Source organism: Colletotrichum aenigma, assembly GCF_013390185.1.
Source record: "Colletotrichum aenigma strain Cg56 chromosome Unknown KSG_Cg56_contig06, whole genome shotgun sequence".
NCBI classification, from domain to species: domain Eukaryota; kingdom Fungi; phylum Ascomycota; class Sordariomycetes; order Glomerellales; family Glomerellaceae; genus Colletotrichum; species Colletotrichum aenigma.
The window spans coordinates 2309590-2323051 of record NW_023500912.1 but is presented as its reverse complement, the minus strand read 5'-3'; the positions used below and the strand labels follow the sequence as shown (position 1 = coordinate 2323051).

The 13462-nt window shown below is 56.2% G+C and overlaps 5 protein-coding genes across 5 annotated transcripts; 1 reads left to right on the top strand and 4 right to left on the bottom strand.

The window, feature by feature from the left end:
- Positions 1 to 117: 117 nt before the first annotated feature.
- CGCA056_v009664 (uncharacterized protein) lies at positions 118 to 1101 on the bottom strand (the record flags this gene model as incomplete). Its single annotated transcript, XM_037324911.1, has 1 exon — positions 118 to 1101. One exon carries the CDS (start codon positions 1099 to 1101, stop codon positions 118 to 120), a length of 984 nt encoding a protein of 327 aa, XP_037176422.1.
- Positions 1102 to 4921: 3820 nt separating this feature from the next.
- CGCA056_v009663 (uncharacterized protein) lies at positions 4922 to 7510 on the bottom strand (the record flags this gene model as incomplete). The annotated part of the gene is made up of 1 exon (XM_037324910.1): positions 4922 to 7510. The coding sequence occupies one exon, from the start codon at positions 7508 to 7510 to the stop codon at positions 4922 to 4924; it is 2589 nt and encodes an 862-aa protein (XP_037176421.1).
- A 624-nt stretch (positions 7511 to 8134) lies between these two features.
- NOC2 (Nucleolar complex protein 2) lies at positions 8135 to 10504 on the bottom strand (the record flags this gene model as incomplete). The annotated part of the gene is made up of 1 exon (XM_037324909.1): positions 8135 to 10504. The coding sequence occupies one exon, from the start codon at positions 10502 to 10504 to the stop codon at positions 8135 to 8137; it is 2370 nt and encodes a 789-aa protein (XP_037176429.1).
- A 373-nt stretch (positions 10505 to 10877) lies between these two features.
- VPS28 (Vacuolar protein sorting-associated protein 28) lies at positions 10878 to 11769 on the top strand (the record flags this gene model as incomplete). The annotated part of the gene is made up of 3 exons (XM_037324908.1): positions 10878 to 10961; positions 11072 to 11308; positions 11380 to 11769. 3 exons carry the CDS (start codon positions 10878 to 10880, stop codon positions 11767 to 11769), a joined length of 711 nt encoding a protein of 236 aa, XP_037176420.1.
- Positions 11770 to 11931: 162 nt separating this feature from the next.
- On the bottom strand, positions 11932 to 13206 carry MDM12 (Mitochondrial distribution and morphology protein 12; the record flags this gene model as incomplete). The annotated part of the gene is made up of 1 exon (XM_037324907.1): positions 11932 to 13206. One exon carries the CDS (start codon positions 13204 to 13206, stop codon positions 11932 to 11934), a length of 1275 nt encoding a protein of 424 aa, XP_037176410.1.
- Positions 13207 to 13462: the final 256 nt, after the last annotated feature.

Sequence of the window (13462 nt, the reverse complement as noted above, 5' to 3'; positions counted from 1 at the left end):
GGTAAGTGGGAGTGGGAAGTCGGCTGTGATGTTTTCTGTGTATTGTGCGAGCTCCCGTGGTGTCATTGGGGAATTTGGGGTATTTTGTTGTAGAATGGGAGTGAGGCCCAGGACTTCCTAAGCGCCTGGAGCCTGCGCTGCGCGATGCAATGGTGGGGCGGGTGCACTATCGCCAACCGGAAGACGAAGTCCTGAATGAGTTCGTCGCCAACTTGCAATACCGCCAATGTGGTGTTCGTCGGTGCCTCTGCGCTCTCTGGCATGAGGTGGCGGAGACACATCATCCTCACCGCTGGGATTTTGCGACTCGAGAGTACGGCGGATTATGTCGTGAAGGAAATCGGGGATCGCTTGCCACTGTCCAGCTCGGGCAGCGGTCAGCATTCCAGGAGGAAAGGGCGAAAGCGTCGGGGCAGCGTCGGCAACTCCCCGCTGTGCAATTTGGCTGCTGCTGATGAACGGCAATTCGCCGCTCTCGATAACGTTCTTTAGCCACTGCTCCCATTCCTCATCGAGAACGGTAGACATATCTCCAGCTTCCCGCTGCGCTGCCCTCTCCCTTAGTCTTTGATTCAGGGCCTCACCAACACTGTGGAGCTCCTCGTCGCTTTCTTCGCCATCCATGTCCTCATCGCCGGGGTCCGTCGCATCGTCCGTCTCTACTGACTGTGATCTAGCATTGCGGCTGGGTACGGGTGGGCGATCCTCTGGTTCGACCCAGTCCGGAAACCCGTCACCAGCGGTATCGCGAATGGTAATGCCCTGCTCCTTCTCGAAGCGCTCCTTGGCCCATTTTGTGCCCTCCCACTTTGTCAAGCCTGCAATCTCGTTGTGAGTCAGGCGAAGGTTGTCAAAAGCTCGAAACAGTCGACGGTGCCAGGTCCAGCGGCTCAGGCGAATGCGGTGGATGGGGTTGCAGTAGTCGAGCCCTGGGTACTTTGCTTCTTGGGTGTCGAGGTGACCGTAGAATGAGTGGACCTCTTGACGAACCTCCAGGATGAGGCTGCGCTGCAAAAGGGCATGGAAGTTCTGGGGATCGCTCGCGCGTGGCTTCGGAAACATGTGCTCGTAAACGAGCTGGTCGACTGGGCGTCCCTTCATCTTGAGGTTGCGCCGGCTATGGCGAGAGGAGGACCGTAGTTTTATGGCTGAAATCGGGGCGCAGGGTGTAAGGGCGACAGAGCTTGGTGGAAATCTTAGGAATGAGTCGTTGATACGGTCTGTATTGACGTCTTGTCGTCTTGTCGTCGTAAACTGGCGCGAAGACGCAGAGTATGATTGTAGCAGGACGCAAAAACTTTCGGTTGGGAACTGCAGGGCGTAAAACGGTTTTGATTCCCTGTTGTCGTCGGTCCGGTCGTGCGTCAGGTCGTGTGAGGAGGGGGTTCGGGAGGGAGCTAGGGTCGCAGCGGCGTCGCTAGGTCGTCCGAAGAAGGAGGTTTTGAAAGACAAGAACGGTATCGGGTGTTTGGGCGGTCCTTTGTTGGGTTTTGTGCGCACGGGTTCTGTAGAGTTGAAGGCCAACAATGTGGTTGAAGAGGTGTCGGTGGAGGAGAATTGCGTGAAAAGGTAAGAGTGTGGCCGGGGAGAAGTCGGAAGGCAACGGCGAGAGGCGGGTGGGAGGCGTGTTGCGTGAGTTGCGGGCTGAGTTGGGAGCGAAGACGGGGATGAGGATGCAGGGCGTGGATGCGGTTCAGGTATTGAATGTTGGACGCCGGACACAGGGCACCGGGCACTGAAGACTTGATCGTGGGCCTGTCGGGTCACTGGTGGGACGCAGTCGTGGGACGTGAAAGTGGACGGCCTGGAAGACGTGGACGTGGAACGGGGATTCGGGCGTGGATTGCCTTAAGGACTGGCCACCGTAAACACACAACGACCAGGATTTGGTGGCCGGGGCTGGGAATGCCTTAGCTGACAAAAATAAAACAGCGAGCACCGCCCACCACCATCAAGACAAGACAGCAAGGTCCCGAAAAGTACGAGGGAAAAAAAAAAGGGAAAGATACCAGCACCTTCTACCTTACGGAAGTACTCTCTTCATTCACCATATGTAGTATCACAATGATATACAGGTTGAAGGTGCCACTGATGGATTCTCGCGGTAAGGTACCTTGGTATCTCCCTATCACTGGGCCGCACCAGTAAGGCAGGCAGCCAGGCAGTTCAGATTGCCAATTGGTGGTGGTGCCTGCCTTCCGTGCCTCTCGAACCAGGTGGCTTCCTGCCTTGGCCGTATCGGCTGGTCTGCCTAAGAAAAAGTCAAAAGGACCATCATCATCACCAACAAGGCCTCTACGCACGTTCCTGAATCACTACTCCTCATTCCCAAATGCTCCCCCAACCGGCGGCTCCATGGATTGAGTTTCCCGTCTACGAACACTGGACTGTCGGGAAGGTTCACACCTTCCTCCTATGCACCTCAGTAGAGGCAACTATCGCGGCATGTCGCCCCGCACTCTGCGCTGTGCGCTCGGTACTTCCAAGGTTGGACCCCTAACAAGTCTCCGTGGTCGTCTTACACGGGCAACGGGTACCGCTCCAGACAAGGCGAATTGCCATCCACGGATACCAGTCGGGTGCTGGCTACGGCGGTAGCGTTCCTTATTCTCATCCACCGGACTGGATATGCCGGAGTCCCTCTGCCCAGGCTAACCCGGAAGGTCTTGGACAGTCATCTGCACGCCCAAAACCACCACTGAATCCACCCGCCTTGCATGGCCTGGAACGCCCAGATCGTCGCCAACCTAACGACTACCAGCGATGTTCGTCTCTTGAGGCTGTCGTCTCTGCCGTATCGTATCCCTCGCTGCTCATCCTGAGATTGCGCGTTGCTCTTATCTCTCGTCAGGAAGCTCGACAGGAAGTCAGAACAATTTTTGTCAAAAACCATGACCGTGGAACAGGGGCAACCCGAGTCAGTCTGATTCCACGCTTCAGCGACCAGTCTGGGATGATGACATACACATCGTCTTTACTCTTCTTTGCTGACGCCGGGGCATGACTGTGCCTGAAATCGAAATAACGGGACACACAGGCCTCCGCACGGCGCCTATCAATTTCACTTGAAGTCTGCTCTCGCTCCTATCACGACCGCACCATCGCTCATTATCCATTGCACCACGATGCTCGGCTATTTCCCCTCCTCTCTATCGCACAAGGATTGTGGGCGCCGAGAACAGAGGCCATAACTGAGACCCGCGGCAGCCTGACCTCGCTTCGCAACGAGGAGCCACGGCCAGACGGAACCCGAGCCAACGGCGCTCCCTCACGATTGCCTTTCGCAAACATGACCGGCCACTCATCGACCCAGCCGACTACAACAACAACGCACAACTCACAACTCACAAGCCGGCCTTCCACTGTCCTCCCTGCAATGCCGCCTGCTTCGCTGGTCGGAAACCCCTCCGACCGTGGCCCACGCTCATCTGACCTCGACTGACCGCCTTGTTGGTCCGCCGCTGAACCCCGACAGCCGCCCTACAACCCCGTCCCCTGCCCGTCTCAGGCACAGGGGTCCCTTTCGTCGGGGCCAATCATACTGCTGGATCCGCCATCCCTGCGAACATCCCGCCCTTCCCTGCCTCTGCTTCATGCACGAGGGCCAAAATCTTCTCCTCCTGCCCCCCTTCATGACCATCCGCAATCTCACTGGTTCCATTCTTCTCCAACGCCCCGGAGCCTTGAACGATATTCTGTGCAGCTCAAACCACACACTTGCGCCACCACTTACATACTTACATATGTATGGATGCGAGACTTCAGAATCAGATTTGAATCTGCGTCAAAGACCACATCGTGGATCCAGACCCGTCGGAGCGCATGCCATTGCGGACAGGTGCATTACGCTCCATCTCCGGATGAGATCCTGCCCGTCAGCGACAGCGGAGCCTCTCTTTTCTTTTCAGACCACATCATATGCCATGCAGATGACATTTCAGCCTCTTTCATCATCAGACTTCTCTTTGGACAACATCAGACCGAACTAAGCTCAGGATGAGTCTCGGGGGCGAAGCAATCGCTTCCTTTCGAGCAGCATCTACCCTGCCAGCATCGTTCATCCCTGATCCAAGCATAAAGTTTGAGGGGCGGACGCCCATGACGTTTGGCAGAACCCTTCAGTCTGGAAAAAACCGAAAGAAAATCCTCTTCAACTCGTCGACTTGCATCTCTTGTATTACGTACCTTCGTCGGAACTTCGGGGGGAGTGAACTCAAGAGTAAACTTGTGTGGCAAGTTGGATGATTGATCGCCGTCTAACTTCAACACAGCTCGCAGCGATTGAACCGCGAGCTGTCTGACAGCGCCTCGGCCCCGCCATCTATACTGGCTACGGCCGTGAATCTCGTTCGTCTTGCGTAAATCGCATCTCATAGTTGATGATGCTTTTTTAGACAACCAACAAGTGCATGCGAGTGAAACATCGCTATAAAATACATGAAAAAGAATAGGGAACAACACAAAAGTATAGCGTCGGTTCAGTCGGTGGCGAGTGCTCGATAAATCAAGGTTTAGAGCACTTAACTCGGGAGAAACACTGTCACTCATGCCATCTGACCTATTTTGAGGTGGCTTTTCCATCTGTCCATCACGCCGATATACTTCATTTGCAGCACGTGGATGTCAGAGGTCAAGGACACAACGACAAAACTTGGCTTCAAGTATTAGTCAAATTGTTATTGTCACTTGATGAATTCTTCTTTCTACTCGGTGTAAGTACAGTGGGAACCTGCAACTGACTTTTAGAATATTGAAAAGTCAAGTTACCAATACCGTTGGTGATCATCTCATTACGTGGGTATAAGGGTGCGGCTTGCGATCACATAACTCAACACTAAAGATCGAAACACGGCGTATATTTCATAAGGGTACTGTTGACCCATGCGTGTTCTTCTACCATAATTCACCCTGGCGTTCTAAGCTAATCAGCCCTCAACGGCTCCGAAAACGTCGTCATGTCCCCGTCATTATCCACCATCTGAATGCCCTTGAAGCTCTCGTCATCGGCATCCGAGTCCTCCTGTGCTGGAACAGGAAGCGTCTTTGGCCTCACAGGCAACTCAGGACGAGCGTGCGACTTTATCAAACCGTCGCTCTGGAATGAGTGGCCAAGGGCAGGTCTTGACGAAAGAGCAATCTCCTTCCTCGGTTCAACCGTCTTCTCAAGGGCTCTGGCGGGCGTGGTCTGCTCGCTATTCTGGCCGAGCGAGCCAAGATTGAGGGGATCAGCAGCTCTCGAGCTGTTCGACTGCTTGGCTTGTGACTGAGTATCTAGACTCATGAGATCTTCATGGTTGGGTGACGTTGGCTGTTTCCTGCCCCGGCTGAGGGAAGCCAGGTTCAAAGGGTCACTGCCTTGATCACCAAGCGGATCAAAAGCCTCTGAGACTGAAGAGCCTCCAGTTCTTGACACCTTGTTGCGGCTGGGATTCTTCTTCTTCTGCACCGGCAGATCAGGGTGAAGAGGGTGGCGCAATTCGTTGGGAAACCTGGCGGTCTGCTTCGACCTAATCGGCTGCGGCTCAGAGGCGGGATCGGGCTGTGCTTCAAGCTGGATAAGCTCCCCCATCTGAGAACCCGCCTCTTCATCCGTGATTTTGATGTCCTCGTCCTTTTCGATCGCTCCTTCGCCGCCCTTAACGTTGGGGAAACCGCATCGAGTCAGGATCTTGGCGATCAGGCTGGGATATCGCAAGTGCCCGCTGACCTCCGCACTCAGGTTGAGGTTCTCGACCCTGTCAATGTCCTTCACCTCCTGAAGACCAGCGATACCCAGCTGGAGTGACGTCGTACGATACAGAAAGCCGAGAATGTAGTCGGTCTCAGAGTAGACGTTCACGATACGTCCAGATACTACCGATCGGAGGACTTGCCAGTGTTCTCGATTAGATGGAACCGGTGCTCCGATCAGAACCACAGTATCGACCAGCCCAAAGGCCTTTCGTTCAGCAAGTGACTTGAGGCACGAGTAAATCACTCGAGCACCCAGGGAGTACCCAACCAAAGTCACCGGCCGTTCCCCCTGAACTTTGGCAATGAGAGCGTCGGCAAGAACACGGCCAGCTTTGTCTGAACGGTTCCGCGCGAGGTTGAACGGGTTGTCGATTTTGGTCGCGGCGCTGATGAGGTAGGCAGGCCACAAGGCGGCCCAGAGGGAAGCCAGAACTGTCCGCTTGAGGATCTCAACCTTGACAAAGTTCCAGGCGTAAGACGACACCATTTTCTCCAGCTCGGCGCCGAGAGCAAGGAGGGCTTTCATTTCGTACCGCAATGCAAACACCTCTGACTCGTCGCCTAAACTCCTCCAGGGCTTCGTGATGTCGCTCTCGTCCGTAAGCCATCCGTTAATGCCGATGGTGACACGGAGCCGTGCCCCTTGCTTTCCATCCGGATCTGCTCGTTTGTAGTCCTGACCCCATTCGTCCTTGAGTGGGAGGAAGCGAAAGTCCTCGACCTCTTTGGCGTAAGTGTCCATCATCTCGCCCGTCATTTTGGCGCCGTAGGCTCCAAAAAGCGTGCCGACAAGCGCGCCATTCATCCAAAAGATACCGAGGAAACTGGCAACACCTCCCAGGCCAACACTACCCATGAGACCGCCGATTGCACCAGCAACAACCGGCGCTGCCAGACCACCAGTGATTCCGATTACGGCTGCGCCAGCCACGGATGCCAAACCGACCTTCCAGAAGCGGCTCTGCTTGTTTTCTTCACGTCGCTTTGCGGTTTCAGCCTCTGCTGACATGCCCGCCTTCTGATTTTCGGCCGCAGTCGAAGATTCGACTAAGGACTTGGCAATCTCTGTCTCCTCCTGGATGAGAGCTGCGATGGGAAGCTCGAAGGCGGAACACAGGTACAGGGCCAGAACTCTGGAATGAGCAGAGTAGCAGCCAGTCGAGAGAATGAGAAGCAAAAGACAGCTGAGAATCTCCTTTCGATCTTCAAGCGGGATCGTAGTGAAACGGTTCGGGATAGGGTGGTAGTGCTCTTGCAGGATAGCAACCTCCTTGTCAACCTCTTTCGCCCCAGGGTTCACAGATGTCGCATTCCCAAAGTTCATCAAGTCCTCCCCGGCACTAGGAGACTCCCGCCTAAGCTTCTCCATCTCGTCGAGACGCTTCTTACGGGCAGCGAGGATCTTGTCATCATCCTTGGCAGATGCAATCTCCTTGACCTTGTCCAGAAGATCCTTGCGCCACTCATCGAAGTGCTTCAGCGCCGCTTTACGAAGAGCCACAAGCTGGGCACTGTGCACGCCGGAGCCTCCGCGGTCTGGATGGCTTGGGCTGCTCCGACCGCCTTGACCCGCCGCGTCCGGGACGAAGAGGGGTGCCGCATTGCGGTCCTGAGGTGAAGGGCTGGCGGCTGCTGAGACGTTGTATTCGCCGCCTTTGAGCTCGAGCTGCGTGCGCATGTAGCCAGTAATATCAAAGAGTAGCGTGTAGAATACTCGGCGACGGGCCGGGTTGAGGACCACCATTAGCTGGCGGGGGTCCGCAGCAAGGGGAGCCATGGTTGCAATCACCGCTCACTTCATGCAGGTGAATTTGTAGTGTGTAAGGTTCTCGGTTTGTAAAGTTGTTGCGAATCGCAGTTTTGTCATAACTTTACGGGGAAACAGAGCTGAAGGCTGTGAGAAGAGGACAGGTAGGAAGAGGGATGAAGTCAATTTAGATGTAGGTTCCGTAGGCGATCTAGGCAGACGTCTGTCCATCAGGAGGATGGATCAACAGGCCCCCTCGCCTCGCTGCTTGCCTATTCCGGCCCTGTGCCACGCTACAGCGGTGCAGATGCAGGACGGGCGGTGAAAACCGCCCCAGTCTTACCGCTATAAGGCGGGTTTAGTTGCCCGTGCTCCGTCGTCCGTGCTAATTTCCACCACCGCCTCCACCTCTGCATCATGCTTGGGTAAGGAGGGACTGCCTGCTGCAGATCAACGCAACAGCTCAAGCAACATCGAGGACGCTATTCACATTGTTCGAAGACTTTTAACGACGCAAAGGGGAAGTGAAAATGCCGCTTGGAATGAGTTGTAGCCTCTTAAATTATTTGCATATGCCTCCATGATATTCCCAAACACCAGCGTCCTGTTCGGCGCCGCAAAACACTTTTACTACACACCTCACTCGACAACTGTCTACTCACTGTCATCCTCCATGACCTCGTCCTCTTCATCCTCATCCTCATCCATGTCATCGGCATCCTCACCATCCTCACCGTCCATGAGCTCGTCACCGTACTCTTCCTCGGAATCATCACCCTCGGCATTGGCAGCGAGAGCCTCCTTCTCCTCCTCCTTGCGCTTCTTCTCATCCTCTTTTCTCGCTTCTTCCAGAGCCTTGGCCTTCTGCTCGCGCATCTTACGCTGCACGACGACGTAAGCACCGAGTGGCGTCTTCTCCCAGTCAAAGTCGCGGAGGAAGGCATCCACCTGAGCGCGGTCCTTGGGTGCGAATTCGACCTTTGACCGCTTCTCCTCGATGAACTTGGCGTTGGCCTCCAGCTTCTGCACCAGGAGAACGATCATGGAGATGACCTTGTTGTTCTTGTTGCCCGTGCTGATCTTACGCGCCTGCTTGACCCAGCGCTTCAGCTGAATAATGACAGGCAGGGAGAACTCGGGGAAGGCAACGTTCTTCGCCCAGATGGTGAAGTACTCGCTGAAGAGCTCAACGAGCTGCTCTCCAACGCCATCCTGGTAGACTCTCGTGCGGTGGTAGGACTTGGCCGCCTTGTAAGCGAGGTTGAAGTCGAGCGGCTTGATGGATGACGCCTTGGGGTAACGCTTCATATCGGCCGAGTCGAGAACCTCGAGGAGCGTGGAGGCGAGGGGAATGTAGGTGTCTGTTGCGCGAGACAGGCGCAGGATGGAGCGAACGAGGTGGAAACGTTGGGGGAAGAACGTGGAGGAGGGGACGAGGCGCATAGCACCCATGGTCACCTGCACGAGGGGGTAAATCAAAAGCTTCAACTGGCCCTCCTTGCCCGCTTCCGCCTCCTTCAGGGGACTGCAGTGCTCGGCAAGTACACATGACCAGAAGTCGAGCGAGTGGGTATATTGCCAGTTGTAGATGATCTTATGCGAGTTCTTTTCCTTCTTCACGATGCTGTTCCTCAGATGGATGGCCAATTGGCGGATGAAAGTGAAGGCCGTCGTGTAGCCGACGTTTTGGTCGATGCCCCAAAGTTCTGCGGCAGAGTTCTTCATCAGATTGATGCCCTGAATGGTGTTGATGTTTGTTGCCCTGGATCCTGACACGAGTCCCTGGTACACCGCCTTGAGAACAGTCTCACGAACACCCTTGTCCCCAATGACGACCAGTTTCCTCAAAACGAGGAAAGCAGTGATCTTTGTGGGTTCTGAACTGGCCGGTCTGGCCCAGTAGTTGACTACCGTCTTGATAAGGACCTTGAGGAGCTTTCGGAAGGAAAGCAGGTAGGGCACGAGCGGCTCTAATGATCCGAGGGTAAGCTTGAGGGTGGCGTCGTCGGACAGTGTGCCGAGTAGGTGGATGATGGATGCAGTGAACGTCTTGATCATGATCGAGAGAGTGTGGAACTTCTTGGAGTCGGTGGGCACGTAGATCTTGCCAGAGGCAGACTCCTTGATGGGAAGGTGGTGGGAAACGACAGCGGGAATCTGCTTCAGGGCGACGATCAAGACGTCGTGGAACACCTCAGGGCTGTTGATGCTGTATCTTTGCGCTGCTGCGGAGCTCTCCTCGGCGTCGTCCTCGTTGAGATGAGCAGCGCAGCGAAACGCCAGCACGATCTGTCTCGCAGCGCGCAAGCTCTGCTTCTCCACAATCAACTTCTTCCACTTGGCGACCATCTCGCGTGTGAGCTCGTTGTCGAGCAGGACCTCCTCTTCGGCCTCCTTCTTGGCCTTCTTCCGCTTCTTCTTCGGTTGCTCGTCGTCGGACTGGTCGCTGCCTGCACTGAGCTCATCGATCTCGGCCATGTCGGCGTTCTCGTCGAAGTCGAGGGCTTCGGGGTCGTTCTCCTTCAGGAACTTATAGAACTCGGGGTCGTCGGTAGCGAGCTTGTCCATAGCCGCCTGCGTCATGCCGAGGTTCTCGTCGTCCGCATCGTCGTCGTCTTGGGCATCGTCCTCGCTGTCGCTGCCAACGGGTTGGTCCTCGACAGAAAATTCGGAGCCGCTGCCTGCGTCCGAGTCGTCGTCGTCTCCCTCCGGCGCATCGCGCTTCCGCTTGCCAGTCTGCTTTTTGCCCTTCTTCTTGTCGATGATGTCCTCGAAGCCGCCCTGGAAAAAGTCGTCGACGCTCATGGCGCTCACGGTAGCATCCTTCTGGTTGCCCTTTGGCTTTTTCGCCGCAGGGTCGCCCTTGAAGAACTCTTCATCCTTGGGCCGCTTCGACTGCTTCTTGGCCTTGACCTGCGCGCGCTGCTTGATCTTCGCGGTCTCCTTCCTCTTGTCGAGGACACCCTTCAGATGCTTCTTCTCGAACTTCTTCGTGGCCTTGAGGTTCTTCTTGGAGGAACCCATGGTGAACGGTTCGGACGGGGCCGGTCAATTGGGATCCTGCTATTGGGGAGTGGTGGGAAAGGAAGGAAGCGCCTGCAGGGACCGTGGAACGGGAACTTCAATGGCAGAACGCTCAGCAAAATTTTTGGAGGAGCTTATCTTATCGTCGAGTCCCGCTAAGCCATCTATGGCCTTGGCGCCACCTGCTGCCCCACGTCCAACGCTGAGGCTCCTGATGCGGAATGGAACCTGGACACCCATGTCTGACTTTGTCTTGGAGGTGGTGTGCCTGGCCACTGCGACACTCATTGCAGCTCAACAGCTCCCGCGAAGCTGTGCCTGACGACCACTGATCGACCATGAAGCCGGCGACGATTCGAACCCAGCCGCAAAGATGGTGCCCCGGCAGTCCTATGCGCCTACGCCGCATAGCTATATCCCAAATACGACCTTGTCAGCAACAATCAATCTCGATGAGGTACCGTGCCCGTTCTCTTGTTCTTCCACCGCCCAGCGAGCGACCATGTCATCTGCCCCGCCCCCCGCAGCGCAACGCAGCCGTGCTAACATGACGATGCCTCGCGACAGGAGGTGAAGCTGGCCGACACCCGCGCCGAGCGCGACCTGCAGGATTCGCTCGCCGAGATCTTCAGCATCATCGTCACCCTCGACGAGCTCGAAAAGGCATTCCTGAAGGACGCCATCCCCGAGGCTGACTACACCGAGATCTGCGAGCGGTCTCTGAAGCAATACAAGTCCATCTTGGCCGACGAAACCGTCGCGAAAGCCTTTGGAGGCCTGGAGGAGTTCAAGGCGGAATGGGACGTACGTACCATTTCAAACGACAAGGCACCGCTCTATCCACGACCCCAATGCTAACAATGTGATTCTACTAGCTCGAGGTCCCCCGCGCAACGGAGCGCATCCGCGTCGGCATGCCCTCAACAACCGTAAACGCCTCCTCAAGCGCCGCCCCGGCTCCCGCTGCCGCAGGTAATACCAGTGGCGCCTTGATTTTGGAGGCCACTCAGGAGTTCATCACCTTCCTCGACGCCGTCAAGCTAGGCCTCCTCTCCAAGGATCAGCTGCACCCCCTGCTCTCCGACGTCATCCAGTCCGTCAACAAGGTCACAGACCGCGACTTTGACAGCAGGGGCAAGATTGTACAGTGGCTCATCACTTTGAACCAGATGAAGGCTACAGATGAGTTGAGCGAGCAGCAGGCCCGTGAGCTGGAAATGGACATCCAGCAAGCCTACCAAGGATTCAAGAGCACTCTCACTTGATGATGTTTTCCGAGTTTCGAGAGGGGTGATAGTTCTTCTCTTTGCAAGTAGATACCATTGTAGAGCAATCATACATGTGCCTTTTCAGCTCCAACCGTTGCGCTGCCCAGTGACGTTACTTTTGATGCCATGCTAACAAACAACGAACCCAAACGCCGACGTCTACACCAAAAACGTCCAGAAGCTGGGATACACAAACTCGTTCTCGAATATCCTCCTCACCTGCTCCAGCACGAACCTCTCCACCTTGCCCACGTTCTTGAGGCTCTGCTTCCCGCCGTCCCTCAACCCAATCTCGCTCTCGACCTGGATCTCCTGCAACAGCCCGCCAAACCTCTTCCCAGGCTCCGTGGGTCCCGCCTCGTCCACACCAACCGCAGTCGCAGCGTCCTCGGGGTTCAAGAAGCAAAAGTGCACCCTCTTACGGATATGCGCCATCACGCCGATCCCATCAAACGTGAGACCCGTCACGCTCAGCTGCACGGGAATCCCCACAAAGCTGGGCATCGGGTAGTCGAGCAGGATCTCGGCCGTCAGCCGCAGCCGCACATCGCCCGCGTATCGGATCCTGAAGACGGCCTGCAGATCCTCCGGCCTGGGCTCCCGGAACCGCGGGGCGTTCTCGTCCTGTTCCTCGTCCTCTTCCTCCTGAATCGGCGCTGAATCGGCAGGGACGTGCGTATCCCTTGTCGGCGGCCGCGACGCCCCGGCGGATGTGGGTGCCAACGTCGATACGCTCGCCTTCTCCCGCAGGTCTTGCAGCTGCTGTTGCTGGGCAAACGCCGCCGGGTTGAAGTCGCTGGGCGATATCGAGCTCAACGAGGCATGACGGCTGTGGCTCGGCGAGTAGCCATTGAGCAGCGGCGAGCTCACGGGCGACACGACGGCTGAGGTGTCCAGCCTGTTACCCATATGCGCGCCAGCTACCGCCGCGAGAGGCGTCTGCGTGCCGGACCACCCCGTCCCGAGATGGGACTGAAAATAGTGCAAATTCGACGTCCCGCCCAGAATCCCCGGCGTTGACACCCCCAAGAACGGGCTCGGAAAGTCGCCAGACTGGCCGCGGAGCGGATGCGTTCTAAGTCTCGGCGGCACCGAGATATCCTCTATCTGCCTCCTCCTCTCAGCCGCCCTCAGCTCGCTGGGCACCTGCTGCGGTGTCGGCGGCGTCGGCTCGGGGACGTCCTCATCTTCTTCTTCGTCGTCCTCAATGTCTGGGTTCTCTTCGTAGAAATCCGGCAGAGGGTCCGTGATGTCCTTGAGCTCCAGCTCGGGCGCGATGGCGCCGAATTCAAAGTCGTGTACCTTTACGGATTTGATGAAGCGCGGCAGTGGAACCGCCTGGAACTTTGTGTGGATGAAGTCGCGGATCCGGAGGGCCAGCGCCTCGCCATCGGGGCCCGTGGTGAGCGTCTCCCAGTTTAGATCTATTGACATTAGAGGTGTGCCGTGCCGTTTTTTGTGTGATAAGCAAATTTGAAATGTATGCGACTTTGTAGAACCATGCTCACGAAGTGAGATGAATCGACGTTGTTTGAGTTGAACAGGGTTTGAGCTTTCTACCTAGGCTAGGTACATGCCAGGGTGCCTTGCTAACGCCGCTGAAAGCGTTTGGTGGCCTACGCAGCAGCTCAGCGGCCCTAAATGGTGCCTGTGAATCAAGAGCACCACCCTACTGCATCCACCCGAGAAT